General features: G+C 60.1%; 1 protein-coding gene across 4 annotated transcripts; it reads right to left on the bottom strand.

Annotated features, from left to right (window-relative positions):
• Nucleotides 1–265: 265 nt before the first annotated feature.
• On the bottom strand, nt 266–15,726 carry EPN1 (epsin 1). Of its 4 annotated transcripts, XM_066374561.1 has the most exons (12): nt 15,455–15,726; nt 12,292–12,501; nt 11,795–12,120; nt 7,561–7,810; nt 6,779–6,906; nt 6,245–6,319; nt 5,684–5,767; nt 3,921–4,215; nt 3,510–3,620; nt 3,318–3,404; nt 1,388–1,645; nt 266–826 (listed from the first exon to the last, which is right to left on the bottom strand). In XM_066374561.1, exons 3-12 carry the CDS (start codon nt 12,020–12,022, stop codon nt 618–620), a joined length of 1,725 nt encoding a protein of 574 aa, XP_066230658.1. In that variant the 5' UTR covers nt 12,023–12,120; nt 12,292–12,501; nt 15,455–15,726; the 3' UTR covers nt 266–617. The 4 variants fall into 4 exon arrangements, with proteins under 4 accessions (XP_066230658.1, XP_066230657.1, XP_066230660.1 ...); XM_066374560.1 differs by lacking the exon at nt 12,292–12,501; XM_066374563.1 differs by lacking the exons at nt 12,292–12,501; nt 15,455–15,726 and adding an exon at nt 15,244–15,432.
• Nucleotides 15,727–15,951: the final 225 nt, after the last annotated feature.

The raw sequence follows: 15,951 nt of genomic DNA, 5'->3' as shown, positions 1-15,951 counted from the left end.
GGCCCTCCCCCACTGCCTGTCCCCTCACCTGTGCCCACTGTCTCCTGGGCAAGAACAAGGTCTGGCTAGGAGTGGTTGCCCAACCTGACTGCCCAGACGGGCGGCACCTGGCCCTGAGCAGCTGCCACCCCACCTGGCTCAGCGTGACCCCACGGCTCTAGCTCCCAAGGGGTCAGATCAGACTTCTGAGAGAGGGTACTGCTTTCACAACCTAGGTCCAGGGCGAGGGGCTGCCTGAACCCCAAAAAAGAACTCGGAAGCCACGCCCATGAGAATTGCCATTTATTCCTGGAGTTGCCAAAATCATCACCAAGGATTCACCAAGGGCGCAAGGGGCGAAGGAGGCTCAAACACTGATTGAGGGCCAGTCAGGAGTGGGAAGAGGGGGGCGGGTCGCAGCTGTCCCTCCCTGTCTCATGCCACGGGATGCACAAGTCCTACTCTGGCCGGCACCCTGCGCATCCCCCACATCCAGTGTCTCCTGGGGAGGTGGGGAGAGGTGTAGTGTGAGTGGCCCCAGGGGGGAGGGTGCTGGGGTCCGCTTCACATGCACTCACAACACTGGTGTCCAGGGGGCAGAGGAGAGCTGTTCCAGGCCACGCCCCTCCAGCCCTGGCTTAGAGGAGGAAGGGATTAGTGTTGGGGGCCGGGGGGCCCGAGGGCATCATGGGGGGCAGGCCTGGGCCCCCACCCAGGGGAGAGATGTATGTAGGTGGCGCCCCCGGGCCTGGGGGCCCAGGGCTGAGCCGGAGCTGGTTCAGGGTAAGCGTCGCTGGGTGCGCTGGCTGGAAGGGGTTGGTGACAGAGGGACCTGTGGCTGAGGCTCCTGCAAGAAAAAACACGAATTTGAGTCCCTCTTTTTCAGGGCTGTGTAGTATTCTACGGTGAGAATGTACCATCAGTTAGGGGACTGGCACTTGGGCTGCTTCCAGATCCGGACAATTGTAAATGACACTGCAGTGAACACAGGCTTGAGCTTTCTGTCCAATCCCTGTCTGGGTTTCTTCAGATAAACTCCCACAAGTGGGATCCCTGCATCCTAAGTCCCAGCTTTAATTTTTTGATCTAACTCCATACCACTTTCCATAATGTCTGCAACAGAGGTGGGGGCTGGGGGAATAAGGATTTAGCAAAACTCACGGAGGGGGAGGTAAAAGAGGGTCAAGGGGGAATCAATGGTGACAATTAAGACTTGATTTGGGGTGAGCACACAATGTCGTGCACAGGTGATATATTACAGAATTGTGCAACTGAGACACCTATGTAATGTTATTAACCAACGCTACCCCACCAAATGCAATCAAAAAAGAGAAGGGAGAGAGAGACAGAGACAGAGACAGAGGCACAGGGCTGGCAGGGGGAGCAGCACTCCGGAGGCCACACTTACCGCTCGGCAGGAACGGGTTGGAGGCCTTGGCTCCTGGCAGTGTGGGGCCCGGCCGAGTGACCAGTGAGTCCAGGTCTACGAGGGCTGCATTGGGCCCCAAGAAGGACTCCGGTGTCTTCCGTGTGGGCGGCGTGGGAGTCGGGGTGGCTGCGGGCGGGGGGCTCCCCATAGCCTCAGCCAGAGAGCCCCCGACGCCACTCATGTTGAAGGCCCCGGGGCTGGGGGGAGGCCCCTCCCCAGTGAGCAGCTGCAGCTCCCCTGCAAGGAGCAGAGGGGCTCAGGGCGGAGGGGCCGAGCCTGGGGCCACAGCCAGGAGGGTCTGAGGCCAAGGGGCCATGGCGGGAGGAACACCATGCGACAACCTCTGGAGCAGCAACCTCTGTGAGCTGGGTCTCGCCTCCCCAGCTCACAGACCAAATAAGATTGCACTGGGGGGGGGGCATGTGGGGACAGATAGGGGGACCAGCAGCCATTCTGGGGCTAAATGATGTCAGTTGGAGCTCTAACTTTTTTTTAGATAGTTGATTTAGGGATCCTAACATTAAAAAAACATGCACACAGTAGAGCGTCAGCCCAGCGTGTGGAAGTCCCGGGTTCGATTCCCGGCCAGGGCACACAGAAGCGCCCATCTGCTTCTCCACCCCTCCCCCTCTCCTTCCTCTCTGTCTCTCTCTTCCCCTCCCGCAGCCAAGGCTCCACTGGAGCAAAGTTGGCTGAGGCGCTGAGAATGGCTCCATAGCCTCTGCCTCAGGCGCTAGAATAGCTCCCGTTGCAACAGAGCAACAGCCCAGATGGGCAGAACATCATCCCCTCGTGGGCATGCCAGGTGGATCCCGGTTGGGCGCATGCGGGAGTCTGTCTGACTGCCTCCCCACTTCTAACTTCAGATAAAAAAAATACACACACAAAAAAGCACAAATTGTTATGAACCAAAGGCCCGGGAGAATGAGACTGAAGGCTGGGTAGGGATCTAAGGGAATCCCAGAGGAGAGGCGAAAGGGCGGGTGCCCCACCTCTCCCTGCAGGCCCTGTCAGCCCCAGGGATTACTACTTCTGTAAAAGTCCACCTCACTGGAATAGACAAAAAATACGAGACAGAAGAGGTGATCACCACTGGTGGGAAAATGGACACCCAACATCTCCTGGTAAGATGCTCCAGTGAGCCTGACTGCTGGTGGTGCAGTGGACAGAGTGTTGACCTGGGATAAAACCCAGGACCCAAGTTCGAAACCCCAAGGTCACCACATTGAGCCCAAGGTCGCTAGCTTGAGCAAGGGGTCACTCACTCTGCTGTAGCCCCCCGGTCAAGGCACATATGAGAAAGCAATCAATGAACAACTAAGAAGCCACAACTATGAGTTGATGCTTCTCATCTCTCTCCTTTTTTGTCTCTCTCACTTAAAAAAAATAAAATTAAAGACAGGTTTGGATGAGAACCCCCATCATGGCAGAGACAAACCGAAACCAAAGATCACCCACCAGACAGGAGCCTACCGCCCACCAGGAAGCAAGCAAGTGCTTACCGCCCTGGGAGAAGGGACATGTGTAAGTGCACAGCCCCAACCCCGACATTGGGAGACACACACACACACCGAAGCATCTGAGGCTTCTACAACACACTCATGAACATTCCAGGGACCAGGGGGTTCAGAGGCCAGAGGTCAGCATTTGGGAAAGCCTGAAAAACTTCTTTACTGTATGTACTTTTGCAACTTTCCTCTAAGTCTGAAATTACTTCAAAACAAAATTAAAATTTCTTTTTAAAAATAGAGCAAGGATAACCAATTACACCTCATTAAAGCTAAGTATTTTGTTTTTAAAAACGGGCGCTGAGCCTGAACCGAGACTGCTATACTCATCCTGCTGACCTCGGACCCCGGTGGGGCGGGCATCCAGGGGGTACAGCGAGCCTGGGTGGGCAGGCACCTACCTGTGCTGCTCCCTGAGGCCGACAGGGCTGTGCGCAGCCGGTCAAAGTCAGAGAATTCATCAGGCTCAGTGTCAAAGCCCCCGACCACTGTGGGGGCAGGATGTCCACTCAGCTCCCCCAGAGGCAGCCCCCCGCCCCGCCCTCCTCGGGAACCAGGGCACTGGGCCCTTCACTCTGTGCTCCAGCCAGTACCTGCAGTGCCATTGGTGCTGGGCTTGGCTGGTGACCCCCCCCAGGGGTCCGAGAAGGCTGGGGCTGGAGCCCAAGGATCAGGGGCTGGGGGCCCACCAGCTCGGGCCCGACCTGAACAAGAAAGGAGGTAATGAGCCAGGCGGCCACCTGTGGCCACCCCCAAGCACAAGCTCCTCCGGGTCCTCTCCCCTCCTGACCCCTCCACCCCCAGACCGTCCCCCACCCCCTCCGGGTCACACCCTCCCCCACCTGTCTCAGTCACACTGTCCCGCCAGGATGACAGCCTCACCGACAAGTCCCCAGACCAGCCCACCCCTCCCCGCTCCCCTAGACTGTCTCGTGCGTCCCTTCCTCCGTGGGGCCCCTGGCTGTGCCCAGGACTGCACCCTGGACCTGGGGGCTGGCACTCACCCTCCGAGCTCCCCCAGGGGTCGGGTGTGGGCCCCTCTCCAGCGGCAGCGGCTTGGCTCCCACCCCAAGGGTCCACCGGGGGACCCACAGGGGCAGCAGGCCTCCAGGGGTCCCCAGAGGCCGGGCTCGGGGCCGGACCGCCCCAGGGGTCAGCAGCAGGAGGCCCCCCCCAAGGGTCCGAGGTGGGGTTGGCGGTGGGGATGGCAGCGGCCACGGGCGCTGGACCCCCCCAGGGGTCTGAGGCCGTCGTAGGCGCCGGAGCCGTGAACACGTCGGCAAGATCCATGAGGGACGACTGCAGAGAAAGGGTGAGAGGTGAGTAGACAGGGGACCAGGGAGGACAGCGGGGGGCGGGGCGGGGGAGCAGGCGCAGGAGCCCGGGCAGTGGCTGGGTGTGCAGAGATAGGAACGTGGCCCGCGCGGAGAGCCCGGTGCCCAAGCCCAGCAGTGGCCCTCCCACACCCCGCCCGTCCCACCCACCCTTGAACAAGAGAGGACAGAGGCCCAAGACGCCATGCACAGCTGTCCCCACACCCTCCAACAGCCCAACTGACGAGCACGCCTAGCCTCCGAAACAGGTCGGCATGAGCACCCACGGCCGGGGCCCACTACAAGCTCAACACCGTCCAGTCCAGACCTCCATAGCTGCACATGCGCACAACTGCACGCTACACACCTCCCCGGGCTGCACACGCGCACAACCACGCGCTATGCACCTCCCCGGGCTGCACATGCGTACGACCACGCGCTACACACCTCCCCGGGCTGCACACATGCGCACGACCACGCGCTACGCACCTACCAGGGTTGCACATGCGCACGACCTCGCGCTACACACCTCCCCGGGTTGCACATGCGCGTGACCTCGCGTTACACACCTCCCCGGGCTGCACATGCGTACAACCACGCGCTATACACCTACCAGGGCTGCACATGCGTACAACCACGCGCTATACACCTACCAGGGCTGCACATGCGCACGACCTCGCGCTACACACCTCCCCGGGCTGCACATGCGTACAACCACGCGCTATACACCTACCAGGGCTGCACATGCGCACGACCTCGCGCTACACACCTCCCTGGGCTGCACATGCGTACAACACGCTACACATCTACCAGGACTGCACATGCGCGTGACCTCGCGTTACACACCTCCCCGGGCTGCACATGCGTACAACCACACGCTACACACCTACCAGGGCTGCACATGCGCATCACCGCACGCCCCCCCCCCATCTCCCAGGATTGCACATGCGTACAACCACGCGCTCCCACATCTCCCAGGACTGCGCATGCGCATCACCGCACGCCCCCCACATCTCCCAGGGCTGCACACGCTCTACCACACCTTCCAGAACTGCATACGCACCCATACACACTGCCCTGTGCCCTGTGCGGACCCAGGTGACCAGATCCCCCTCTCTGTAGAGGTAAACCACTCCAACCCTCAGGACGGGAGGAGCCGCAGAAAGGACCAACACATCGAGGCCCCGCAGCCCCCGGTTCTTGAGCTTCCAGATCCTTGTTCAAGCCCATCGGGCACAGGGGCCGTGAACCCCCTGCCACCCCCACTGGGAGGGGGCCCAGTTCCCACCCCGAAAACGTGGACCAGCCTTGTGATGCGCGGCCACGGCCCGGGAGTCCCGCCGCGCTGTGAAGACACCTAGGACAGTGCAGCGGCCAGGGCGAGGAGGCCGGAGGAGGGGCCGAAGGAGCAGGCCCGCGTGGACAGGCCGGGCGGGTGGCGCGCCCGCACCCACCTCCTCCTGGCCGCCAGTCTCGCGCTTGCTCTCCTCGATGGCCATCTGCAGCCGCAAGTCGTCCCCGCGCCGGATTCGCTCCTCCTGTTTGGGCCGCGAAGGCGGGCGGCAGAGGAGGGTCAGAGTCTCAGTGACCACACGGCCCGAGAACCCTCTCCCCCCCCCCAGACAAAGGCAACTGAAAATTAAAATGGGACACGGACGATGTGTGAGATGGGGTGGGACGCAGGCCGCAGGCCACAGGCCATAGGCTGGGGTGAGGGGTGGAGAGGACGAGGACGCGAAGCAGGGTACTGCACCGGTGGGGCTGTCAGGGCCCCGGCCTCCGTCGGGGGGAGGGCAGCCCTGGCGACCGGGGGAGGTGACCTGGCAGCATGGCGTCCTCTGGGGGGCCGTCTTCACAAGGCCGACAGCCACAAATGCTACAGCATGAGCGTGTGTCCACGAGGGATAGGCCGGTGTGGGTGGAGGGGGCAGGGGGGGAGCTTCAAGAAGAGTCAGGGAGGCGGGGGTCCTGGTGAGGGTGTCGGCGCCTGAAGGGCGGGGGGAGACTGCTCTGACCTTATCGTGCTCCTCACGGCTCAAACTAAGGGCCAGCTGGAGCTGGACGTCATCCTCAGGGCCGCAAGACGGGGGCTGGGGGAGAGAGAGTGTGAGGGGGCGGGGTGGGGGGGCCCGAGAGAGGGAGAGAGAGAGAGAGAGAGAGAGAGAGAGGAGAAAGGGAGAGAGGGAGGGGAAGGAGGAGAGAGGGAGAAAGGAATAGGAAGAGAGAGAGAGAGACACGAGGGGAGGGGGTGGCAGAGACACAGCAAGAGAAACAGCGACATAGACTGAAAGAGCCAGGGTCAGACAAAGCCAAGGACAGGGAAACGTTTGGTCCCCAAACAGGTGAGGGGTGGACAGAGATGCACAGGGCAGACGAGCACCCAGGGACAGGACGGGGTAGAGGCAGGCGACAGGGCCTGCTGCGAGCAGAGGGAGACAGAGACAGAGCAGGCCTCCGAGGGAGAGGGGCGGGCGCAGGCCGAGGGCAAGGCATGGAAATGGAATGGCAGAACAGAAGTCAAACCCGGCGCGCTCCCACCAGGCCGGTACCTGGTCGGCCTCTTCCTTGCTCATGGCCAAGGCCAGCTGGAGCTGCAGCTCCTCCTCCCCGCTGCTCTGGGGCCACGCCTGCTCCGCCTCGGCCGGGGGCCCTGAGCCCACCGCTGCTGCCGAGGACGCTGGGTGAGGGGAGGCCGGTGAGACGCACAGAAGACCAGGGAGCCCTGGCTGCCCCCAAGACCCCATCGGACCCAGAAACAGGTTCCCCAGGAGTGGGGGAGAGGACTGTGGGAAGCCCCGACCCTGTGACCTGGGTGGGTTCCTGCATCACTGGGGCCCAGCTGCAGGGCAGAAAGCCCCCAGCAGGCCCCGGGTGTGGAGACTGGGCCAGCAGACCACTACAATCCTTGCCACTTCCATGGGCCTTCGGGGAGGCACAACACCTGTGTTCTGCCCCATCTCCCAGGCGCACCCACCCCATCCCATCCTGGGTGGCCAGCCAGCACGGAGACAGCGCATTGCCCTGGATGGGCATGCCCGGCATGCTGCCTTGTACCTCTGACCCAAACACCAGTCACCAAACTCAGCCTCTCTCACCAGCAGCTTCGTAAAATTTAATGGCAGACACCGCCACCCCCGCTGCCCCATGTGCCAGGGGGCCGTCCCTGACCGCGGGGAGCCCTTGCAGAGGGACTGCGGGCACACCCGGTGAGCCACTCCAGGGCCCAAACCAAGGGCGTGCATCACAGAGGGGGAACAAATGGAGCCTGTGCCCAGGTGCGGAGGGCAGGGCACGAGGTAGAGGGAACGGGGAGCTGGGCCCAGGGCCTCACCGGTGGCCGTCTGCGCCAGCTTCTCCTTGGTTTTGAGCGCGTGGGCGCGCTCCTCCCGCAGTCGGTCATCGTCGCGCAGCAGGGCCACCAGCTGCTTGGCCTTCTCGCGCACGTTCACGCCCTGGTCCTTGCCATCGCGGTCTACATACTGGAAGTCCTTCAGCGTCTGTACAGCGTACATGTTCTCCTTGCACTGCTGCGAAACGCGCTCCGAGCCCGTCTTGATGAGGTATTCCATCAGCGTCATGGCCTGTGTGTGGTGTCGGGGGGTGCTGGTCACTCATGCTCAAGCCAGCACCAGCCACGTGGCCTGCCCACACAAGGTGGCATGGACGCACACCCCACCAGAGGCACCCTAAGTGTGTATCCCAAATGCACACAGCGCCAAGGGGCACCATGTGTGACCCCCACTGGCAGGCGTGGGACAGGCAGCTTCACACAGAAGCAGGCGTGTTGGCCAGTGCCCAGGGGATCCAGGGTTTCTGCCCGAGGACAGCTGACCAGCACTGTGAATGCAGTCAGTGCCCCTGCCCCCAAACTCCAGACTTCAGGAGGGTCAACAGCTTGGCCTTCAAGCTCCATGGGCCTCCATAAAAGGACCAGAAAGGGGACAGGGCAGCTGCACTCACCCAAGCCCTGGGCACCGCATGGCACAGAGCCAGCCTTTCAATGAAACACAGATCTATTAGAGCGCAGCAGAAACCGACTAGCGCCCCAGCCCGCAGTCTAGCACCCCTGTCTGTCCCTGCATCTGTCCCTGCACCAGCCTGCCTCTATCCCGCATGGGGTGGGCTAAAACAGCCATCACTGCAAATGAGGAACTTCGCACCAATGGGCTAAGGGGGACATTGGGGCTCTCTGGGCACAAGCACAAGAGGACAGGGCAAAGCAACAACAGCTTTTGGTGCTTTCTGCATTTTATGATGTGACAACAGTCTTTTCAACAAGTTACAATTTAGTGGGATGGAGTGGAATTGGGGAACCAGGCACAGCCTTTGTAGTCCCAAAGCCCAGTGGTTTTTGGGGGAGGGACTGCGCACAAGGAGGTGGCCCCTTCCAGCCTCTGGAAGGCTGTGGCCACCAGCCTTGGGAAGAGGGCGCCCCTTAGATTCTGCAGATAACACGGACTTCCCAGAGCCTCAGAAACTGGCCCAGGAAACAGCGGAGGGAGGGAGGGAGGGCGGGAGGGAGGGGCGGCACTTGGGGCAAGCCCTAGGAATGGCTGTGAGGTCTCCCAGGGAGCCCCGCTTGGGGTCACTAACATGTCCCCCATCCTCAGGGGGCTGGCGCTGGCCCTGGACCCTGGCCTGGCTTCCCAAAGGTATGTCCGCACTATTTGCCTCCGTAATCAGAGGTTAGTCTTTAACTGGCCATAAGGGCATCTGAAGGTTGGAGGAGAAAGGACAAAGTCACACCCACACAGGGAGCAGGCACCAGAACACCTGGCCAGCCCTGCTCCACACTACGTGTAACACCCTCCCACCCCGCCGGGGCGAAGGGCACACTAGTCACGTGATGTGGGACCGGCAGGCACCAGATCAACAGCCCCATCCCGGTCCGGTCCAGGTCGGGCCCTGTGCCAAAAGAATCCTGAAAGTTTTCCCGAATGTCAGAGCTCTTGGAACTTTGGCATTGCAGTAAAAAAGGGCAGTGAACTCAGAAGTAACCCAAACGCCCAGCACGGGTAAACCGCCACAGGGTCATGCGAACGGCCGCCTAGGGGTGGCGGCCGTCCTGGACATGATGGGGCACAAAGGGAACGGAGCTCTAGAACTATCTCAGCTGACGGAAGGCAGGGCGAACACCAGCGGGAGTGAATCGGGTTGCGCATGCGCAACCCACCGATGCAGGCCGCAAGGGAAAACAGAGCACGCGTTTTAAAAGCGGGCAGCTAGATAACCCAGCGGTCTCCGTGCACTCTGAAGGTAACCCAGGACACCAGAGTGTGAGGGTTACTTTAAAAAGCCTGCTGTGAGGGGCCACGTGGGGAGCATGCTGGTTTCTTGGATGCAGGGTCCTGCCCTGACCACTTGACCCTACCCCACCGAACAGACACAACCCAGATGCAGGGGCCTGGCCGCTGGCTGATAAAGCTTTATTGACAGAAAATAGGGGCTCGAGTTGGCCTGTGGGCTGTGATTTGTGGCCCAGAGTCCACATTCCTGGGACCAGGCAGGTGACACAGCTAAGTCAAGGGGAGCTCTGGGGTTCCCCTCCCACTGTCACTGCATGCTGGGGACCCAGAGCATCTTTGTGCCTCAGTTTCCCCTCCTGGAAAACAGAGACGGGAAAAGGACCTCCCCTGTTCTCCGCCCACACCGCTGTTTCCCCAGACGCTGCTCAGGAAGAATCTGCCGTCCTGGCCCCTCGAGATTCTCTGCCCCTCACACATCTGTCCCCACACCCCACCCAGCTCCTCCCCAGGAGTAGCCCTCCGGGCCCCATCCCTCTCCATCACCTGCATGCCAAGGCTCGCCCGAAAGTGATCAAACAACTGACTCAACAGTGAGTCAACTGACTTGCTGACCCCATCGGGGTTTGCCAGGGTGGGCCGGGAGCACAGCCACGGCAAATAGGCCTCAGGTCCCTGCCCTGACCATGAGTGGTATGAGCCCTCCAGGCCTCTGTCTGATCTCAGGGACACGGAAGCCAGCCCAGCCTCTACAGGATAGAGAGCCCAGCAGGTGCAGGCCCCTGGCCACATCCAGGAGGCCGGGGCTCACCCGTACTGTTCACCAGCACACACGGAGCAGGCCCACAACCCGCAGTTCCTGTGGAAATGTCAGCCAAAAGCCCCACCAACAGTCCTAGGCAGGATCTACACAGGAGAAAGGTCCAGGCACAAGCTTGAGGACACAGCACCCGGAATGGGCTGGGCCACCCACCCCCGGTCCTGCCTTTGGCCACTTCCTTATGGCAGAAAGGGGGAGGGGGAAGGGGACCCCAGGCACCCAGAGCAACAAATGGGAGCCCAGCGCAAAGCACTGTCGGCAAATGCTGCATTCCCTGTGTCCGAAGCCTGCAGTCCGTCTGTCCGTCTGGTCACTAGATGAGGGTGTGTGCATGTACCCCTGGGCACCAGCCAGCGACCCCCTTCTGTGGGCCATACTTATCAAAACGACACATACATGTGTCCTGTGACCCAGAAATTCCACTCCCCGAAAATGGCCAACATACAAGGTCAATCCTCGGCAGTAGTGTTAATAACAGCCAGTCGCAACAATTACGACCAACCCATCCTGTAAGTGGTTCCACACTCATTTAAAAAAAATAAAAATGCCAAATCTTTTACGTCCTGACTTTAACATATCGACTCCGGGAATCTATAAAAGAGAGAAATATTTGAGTCTGCAATTCCTGTCATTTTAGGACACGTATGTGCATGTTCTGTAGGACACATGGGAACGCGGAACACGGACAACATTTACCATATATTGACCCTGTTCCAGAACTACTAATAAATGGATTCCACATTATCTGTTTGTTTTTAAAAATACCTTTGGAATTTGGTTTCATTTTTCTATTTAAACGTGGTGTGCAGCCTGACCTGTGGTGGCGAAGTGGATAGAGCATCGACCTGGAACGCTGCTGAGGTCACTGGTTCGGAACCTGGGCTTGCCTGGTCAAGGCACATATGGGAGTTGATGCTTCCTCCTCCCTTCCCCCTTCTCTCTCCCCTCTCTCTAAAAGTCAATTAACAAAATCTAAAATAATTATTATAAAACCGGTGGGTGTGTAAATGACGTACAATGGAAGTTGCCATCTCTCACACAGCTCTGAGTTCCAACAACAGCACACGGTCACATAAACACCTGCAACCGAGGGCCGTGACCCCACATGCGCCCGGGGGGCTGCCCATCTGCTTAGACCTACACAGACAGACAGACAAACGGCCCTGGAGGAAATCAAGGCTTCCAAGGCGGCTGTCCCGGACCAAGGGACCAACCCTGTGCACCTGCTGAGGCCTTTGTGGGTACGTGACTCCCTGGAAATGGGCCACTTCTTCACAAATAAGTTTCAAGTCATCAGGATCAAAACCCTAAAGCATTTCCACATATGGCCACCGTTCAACGAGAGAGCGAGGTCATGGGAAGATGCAGAACTCTGGCTCCTCTGGAAGGCCAGAGAGGTCGGCCGCAGCCTGTCCCGAGCACCGGCCCCGCGTGCACCGGCTGTAGCCCCACGCCCACCCACAGGGGTCAGCGTGTGACGCCACGGCCCAGGAGACGCCCACCTTGTAGACGTGCCGCCAGTTCTTGCCGTGGTCATTGAGACGCTTCCAGATCATGCTCATGATCTCCGAGAAGGCCACCACATTGTAGGTGAGGTCGGCAATCTCGGACATGAGGGAGCTGGAAGGGCCCCAGGGGTCATTGCTGGTGGCCTCGCGGACCTTGATCTCGGCCTCCGAGTAGTTGTGGACGATGTTTTTCATCTGGCGCCGCAGCGACGAGGTGGACATGGTGGCCGGTGGCGGTGCAGGGAGCGGACCTCCTGATAGCAGACGGAAGCGTGACCAGAGAAGGCAAGGGGGCGGCAGGAGTTGGCAAGTCACCACATCTGAGGAAAGGAGAGGGGAGGACCTCAGAAATGCATGTGGGACCCGGGCTGCCCAGCCTGAACCTATCCCACTCCCCTTGTGGGGGCCCCCCTGGCAGCAGCCAATTCAAGGACGTGGTCCTAACAGTGACCCAGAACATTCTGGCCCTTGTCACCCTCCATCTGAATCACCCCGTCTATTTCAGTTCCTCAAACGTGCCCAGCGCCTTCCTGCTCAGGGCCTTTGCTCAGCCAGGCAGTGTGTGCAGCGACTGATCCTGGCCCCAAGGACACACCCCAGCTCAGCACTTCCTGGCCTGGCTGGCTGGGTGAGCCAAGAACTCCTGCACCTCGGTGTCTTCCTCCATAAAAGGGGGCTCACTTCTCGTGTAACCCGGGAAACTGAGGACCAGGAAACAGGAAGCAGGCCATCAGCATGGGTGCTGTCATGAGCTGGTCGCCCGCATCCTGCTCTCTCTCCCTCAACCTGGTCACTAGGTCAACTCCCACTTGCCTCAAGGGTGCTGCTTAAACTTCCCAGATCTTAAAACAGCTGAGCACCAAGGTCGCAGTTCCAGGGTGGGTGAGGGCCCTCCCTCCTGAGTGACACCTTTGGCCTGGCAGTTCTATATTCACTTGTCTGACTCTGTGGCCCAGGCCAACCCACCAACCCCATGGGGGCAGAGACCGCGTCTGTCTGGACGACGTGGCTTTTCCCATCGGAGGCGCTGGCCCGGAAGGGCCTTTCAATGAACTGGAAGGAAGGGAAGGGGGAGGGCAGGAAACACCTCTGGAGTGGGGTGGAGGGAACAGAATCCACAGCAGACACAAGGACACACCAAGAGAGGAGGCAAGGAAGGGAGTCAAGATACAGGGTGGGGCGGCAGCAGCTTCAGAGAAAAGAGATAAGGAGAGGAACAGCACAGCCATGGGTTGCGTCCCAGATGCCTGCCGGCCAGGCGTGGGCTATCTCACGGAACACTGTGGGGTGGTCTGCGTCCTTCGCGCACATGCCTTGGGCCTGCAGAGGTGAAGTGTTTCAGCCAAGGTCATCTGCTAGGCCTGGCAGCACAGCACAGACTCCAAAACTTTTTTTTTTCTCATTGATGAGAGAAAGAGAGAGAGAGAGGAGGGAGAGGGGAAATGGGGGGAGTGGTGGAGAGCGAGAGGAAAGCATCCACTGGTTCCACTTAGTCGTGCACTGACTGCTTCTCATTTGTGCCCTGACTGGGGATAAAACCTGCAAGTGCGACCTTGGCGCAGCGGGACAATGTGCTATCCACGGAGCCACCTAGCCGGGGCCCAAAACTTATATTTTGTGTGTGTGTGTGTGACAGAGACAAAGAGACAGACAGGAAGGGAGAGATGAGAAGCATCAATTCTTTGTTGCGGCACCTTAGTTGTTCATTGCTTTCTCATTTGTGCCTTGATGGGGGGGGGGGGGCTACAGCAGAGCGAGTGACCCCTTGCTCAAGCCAGTGACCTTGGGCTCAAGCTGGTGAGCCATGCTCAAGTTGGCGACTTCGGGGTTTCAAACCTGGGTCCTCTGTGTCCCAGTCCGACGCTCTACCCACTGTGCCACCGCCTGATCATGCCAAAATTTATACTTTTTACATGGAGATGAAGGTAAGGGCAAACAATTGGGAGAGCGACAACAATCAGGCCGATGGTGATAACCCCAGCAAGAACTCACCAATCCTGCCCCTTCGCCCCTGAGTGTTAGACACATATTCACTCAATCCTCACAAGTCTGCGACTCACAGGCACCTCCGGAGGCAGGAAACCGAGGCACAGGGAGGTTGACTTCCCAGCCCCAGGGGACACAGGTGTCGGCCAGAAGCAGCCTGCATCCAGAGCAAGCTGAGCACCATCATCCATGGCCTCTCCAGGCCACCACGCCCAAAGACATCTGCAGAGCCCTCCCACAACCTGAGGCCATGACCTGAGGCCCAAGCACTTGGGGAAGTAGGTCAACAGTTGAAGAGAGATGACCACAGTGCTACGACCAGACACACCTGGATAAGAGATGATGGGAGAAAACAGAGGAAAGAGAATGAGAGAGGGGGGCACAGAGAGCACATGGGTAGGGGAGAGCTACCCAGAGATGCAGTGACACCCAGAGAGACAAACCCAGACACAGGTACAGAACCCGAGGGGAGGCTGGAGGACAGAGAAAAGTAAAAGGACATAAAAAGAGGCTGGGACTGAGAAATGTGAGCCAAGAGACATGGAATAGAATATAGAAAGAAGAAAAAAAAAAGGAAATGTGGGTGCAAATCCCGGACATCAGCCTCTGACAGCAACGTCCACTGAGAAGCGAAGGGAAGCGAGCACCCCTTCCTGGGAAGTTTGCTAAGGAAACAAGACCGGCACATAAGGTGCCTGGCGCCCTGCCCTACAGATAGTAGGCGCTCGGTAACGTTGGCTGCTATTATTCTTATTATCAGAGAAAAAGCCCAGGACGCTTGCACAAGACAAGACACACCATCTCCATCCTGTGTATTTGCATTCAAACGCGTTACACACACACACACACAGCTTCACGCATGAAACGAAGCTTTTCAAAAGACGTTAAAAGAACAATGACTCGAATAGAATAAAATAAAATAAAAAAAAGGATGATAGGAAGGCAGAAACATCGGTGAACGGTGGGAAAAGCAGGGCTGACGGTGGTTTAATTGAATGACACACTTGCCACATGCCCGACAGCGCCAGGGGCACGTCTGCAGCAGCGGCCCGTCCTTCAGAGTGCACCACGGCCCTGGGCGACCCTAGCAACAGGCGACGCGCCCCTGGTTGGTTGCTAGGCTGGGACGCAGCGATGGAGGGGGAGTTGAAAGAGGCGGCAGCAACGTAGCAGGCGGGCCGCGAGGATCGCGAAGCCCCGAGCTGCGTTCAGCAGCCAACTCTGAGGCCTGGAGGCGGATTGGAGCGCGGAGCTCCGCGGACAGGGGCGCCTGGGGGAGGGGGGCAGAGGGAACGCGGCAGACATGACGAGGTTGCAGAGAGGGGGAGGGAGGAGAGGAAGAGGGAGAGGGAGAGGGAGAGGAAGAGGGAGAGGGAGAGGGGGGGAGAGAGAGAGAACGCGCGCAAGCGCTGGCGAGCCGAGGCCGCGCACGCCCAGAGCGAGCCGCAATTATGTACCGTGGCCACCAGACACGAACAGACGGACCCACGGGGGCAGTGCTTTGTAAAAATAAGAAAAATAAGGGAAAAAATACACAGGGAAACAGACACGGGCGCGGGCCAGGCCGCGGCGCGGACAGACACGCCGGAGACGGAGAATCCCGTCAGCGCGGAGACACGAAGGCCGCGGAGGCGGCCGGGGGCCGGCACCAGTCCAGGCCCCGCTCACCTCGGCCCCGTCACGCCGGGCTCCGGGGGGTCATGGCGGGCTGCCCCTGGCCCCCGCTCGGCCTCGCTGTCGCGGGGGGCGCGCGCTGAGCCGCGGGCGGAAGACGCGAAGACCTGCTCGGGCGCAGGCGCGGACGAATGGAGGGCCGGCCGCACGACGACGGCCCCGCCGGCCCGACGCCCGGAGGGTAGGGGAGCGCGGAGAGCCGAGCGGGCAAAGGGGATCCACCAAGCGGACGGGAAGCAACCGAAAGAGGCGACGGACCGGAAGCGGAAGCAGCAGCAGGCCCCGCCCGCCCCCCCACTCGCCGGCGTAGCAGCTCCGCCCCGGCGTATCGTCACTTCCGGCGCGCCGGGCTCAGGGGCTAAGTGCTACCCGTTACCGCCGCACCACGGGACGCCGCCTTGTCCCGACCCCGAGGCCGGCACACCCTCCCCGCGGCTCCGCCCGATAGCCGGCCCGAGTACGCGGCGGCCAAGTCGAGTGGATGCTCCCCT

The sequence above is a fragment of the Saccopteryx leptura genome, chromosome 3 (assembly GCF_036850995.1).
Source record: "Saccopteryx leptura isolate mSacLep1 chromosome 3, mSacLep1_pri_phased_curated, whole genome shotgun sequence".
Lineage (NCBI taxonomy): Eukaryota > Metazoa > Chordata > Mammalia > Chiroptera > Emballonuridae > Saccopteryx > Saccopteryx leptura.
The sequence above is the reverse complement of the archived record's forward strand: the minus strand, read 5'-3'. Positions and strand labels throughout refer to the sequence as shown.

Bases quoted from the DNA above. Each gene is read 5' to 3' on its own strand.
- EPN1 (XM_066374561.1), bottom strand. From the start codon at position 12,022: ATGTCCACCTCGTCGCTGCGGCGCCAGATGAAAAACATCGTCCACAAC. The intron at 6,907-7,560 runs GTGAGGCCCTGG...CCCCTCACCCAG, and splicing joins GCTGGCGCAGACGGCCACCG to CGTCCTCGGCAGCAGCGGTG. The intron at 4,216-5,683 runs GTGGGTGCGGGC...CTTTCTCTGCAG, and splicing joins AGACTGGCGGCCAGGAGGAG to TCGTCCCTCATGGATCTTGC.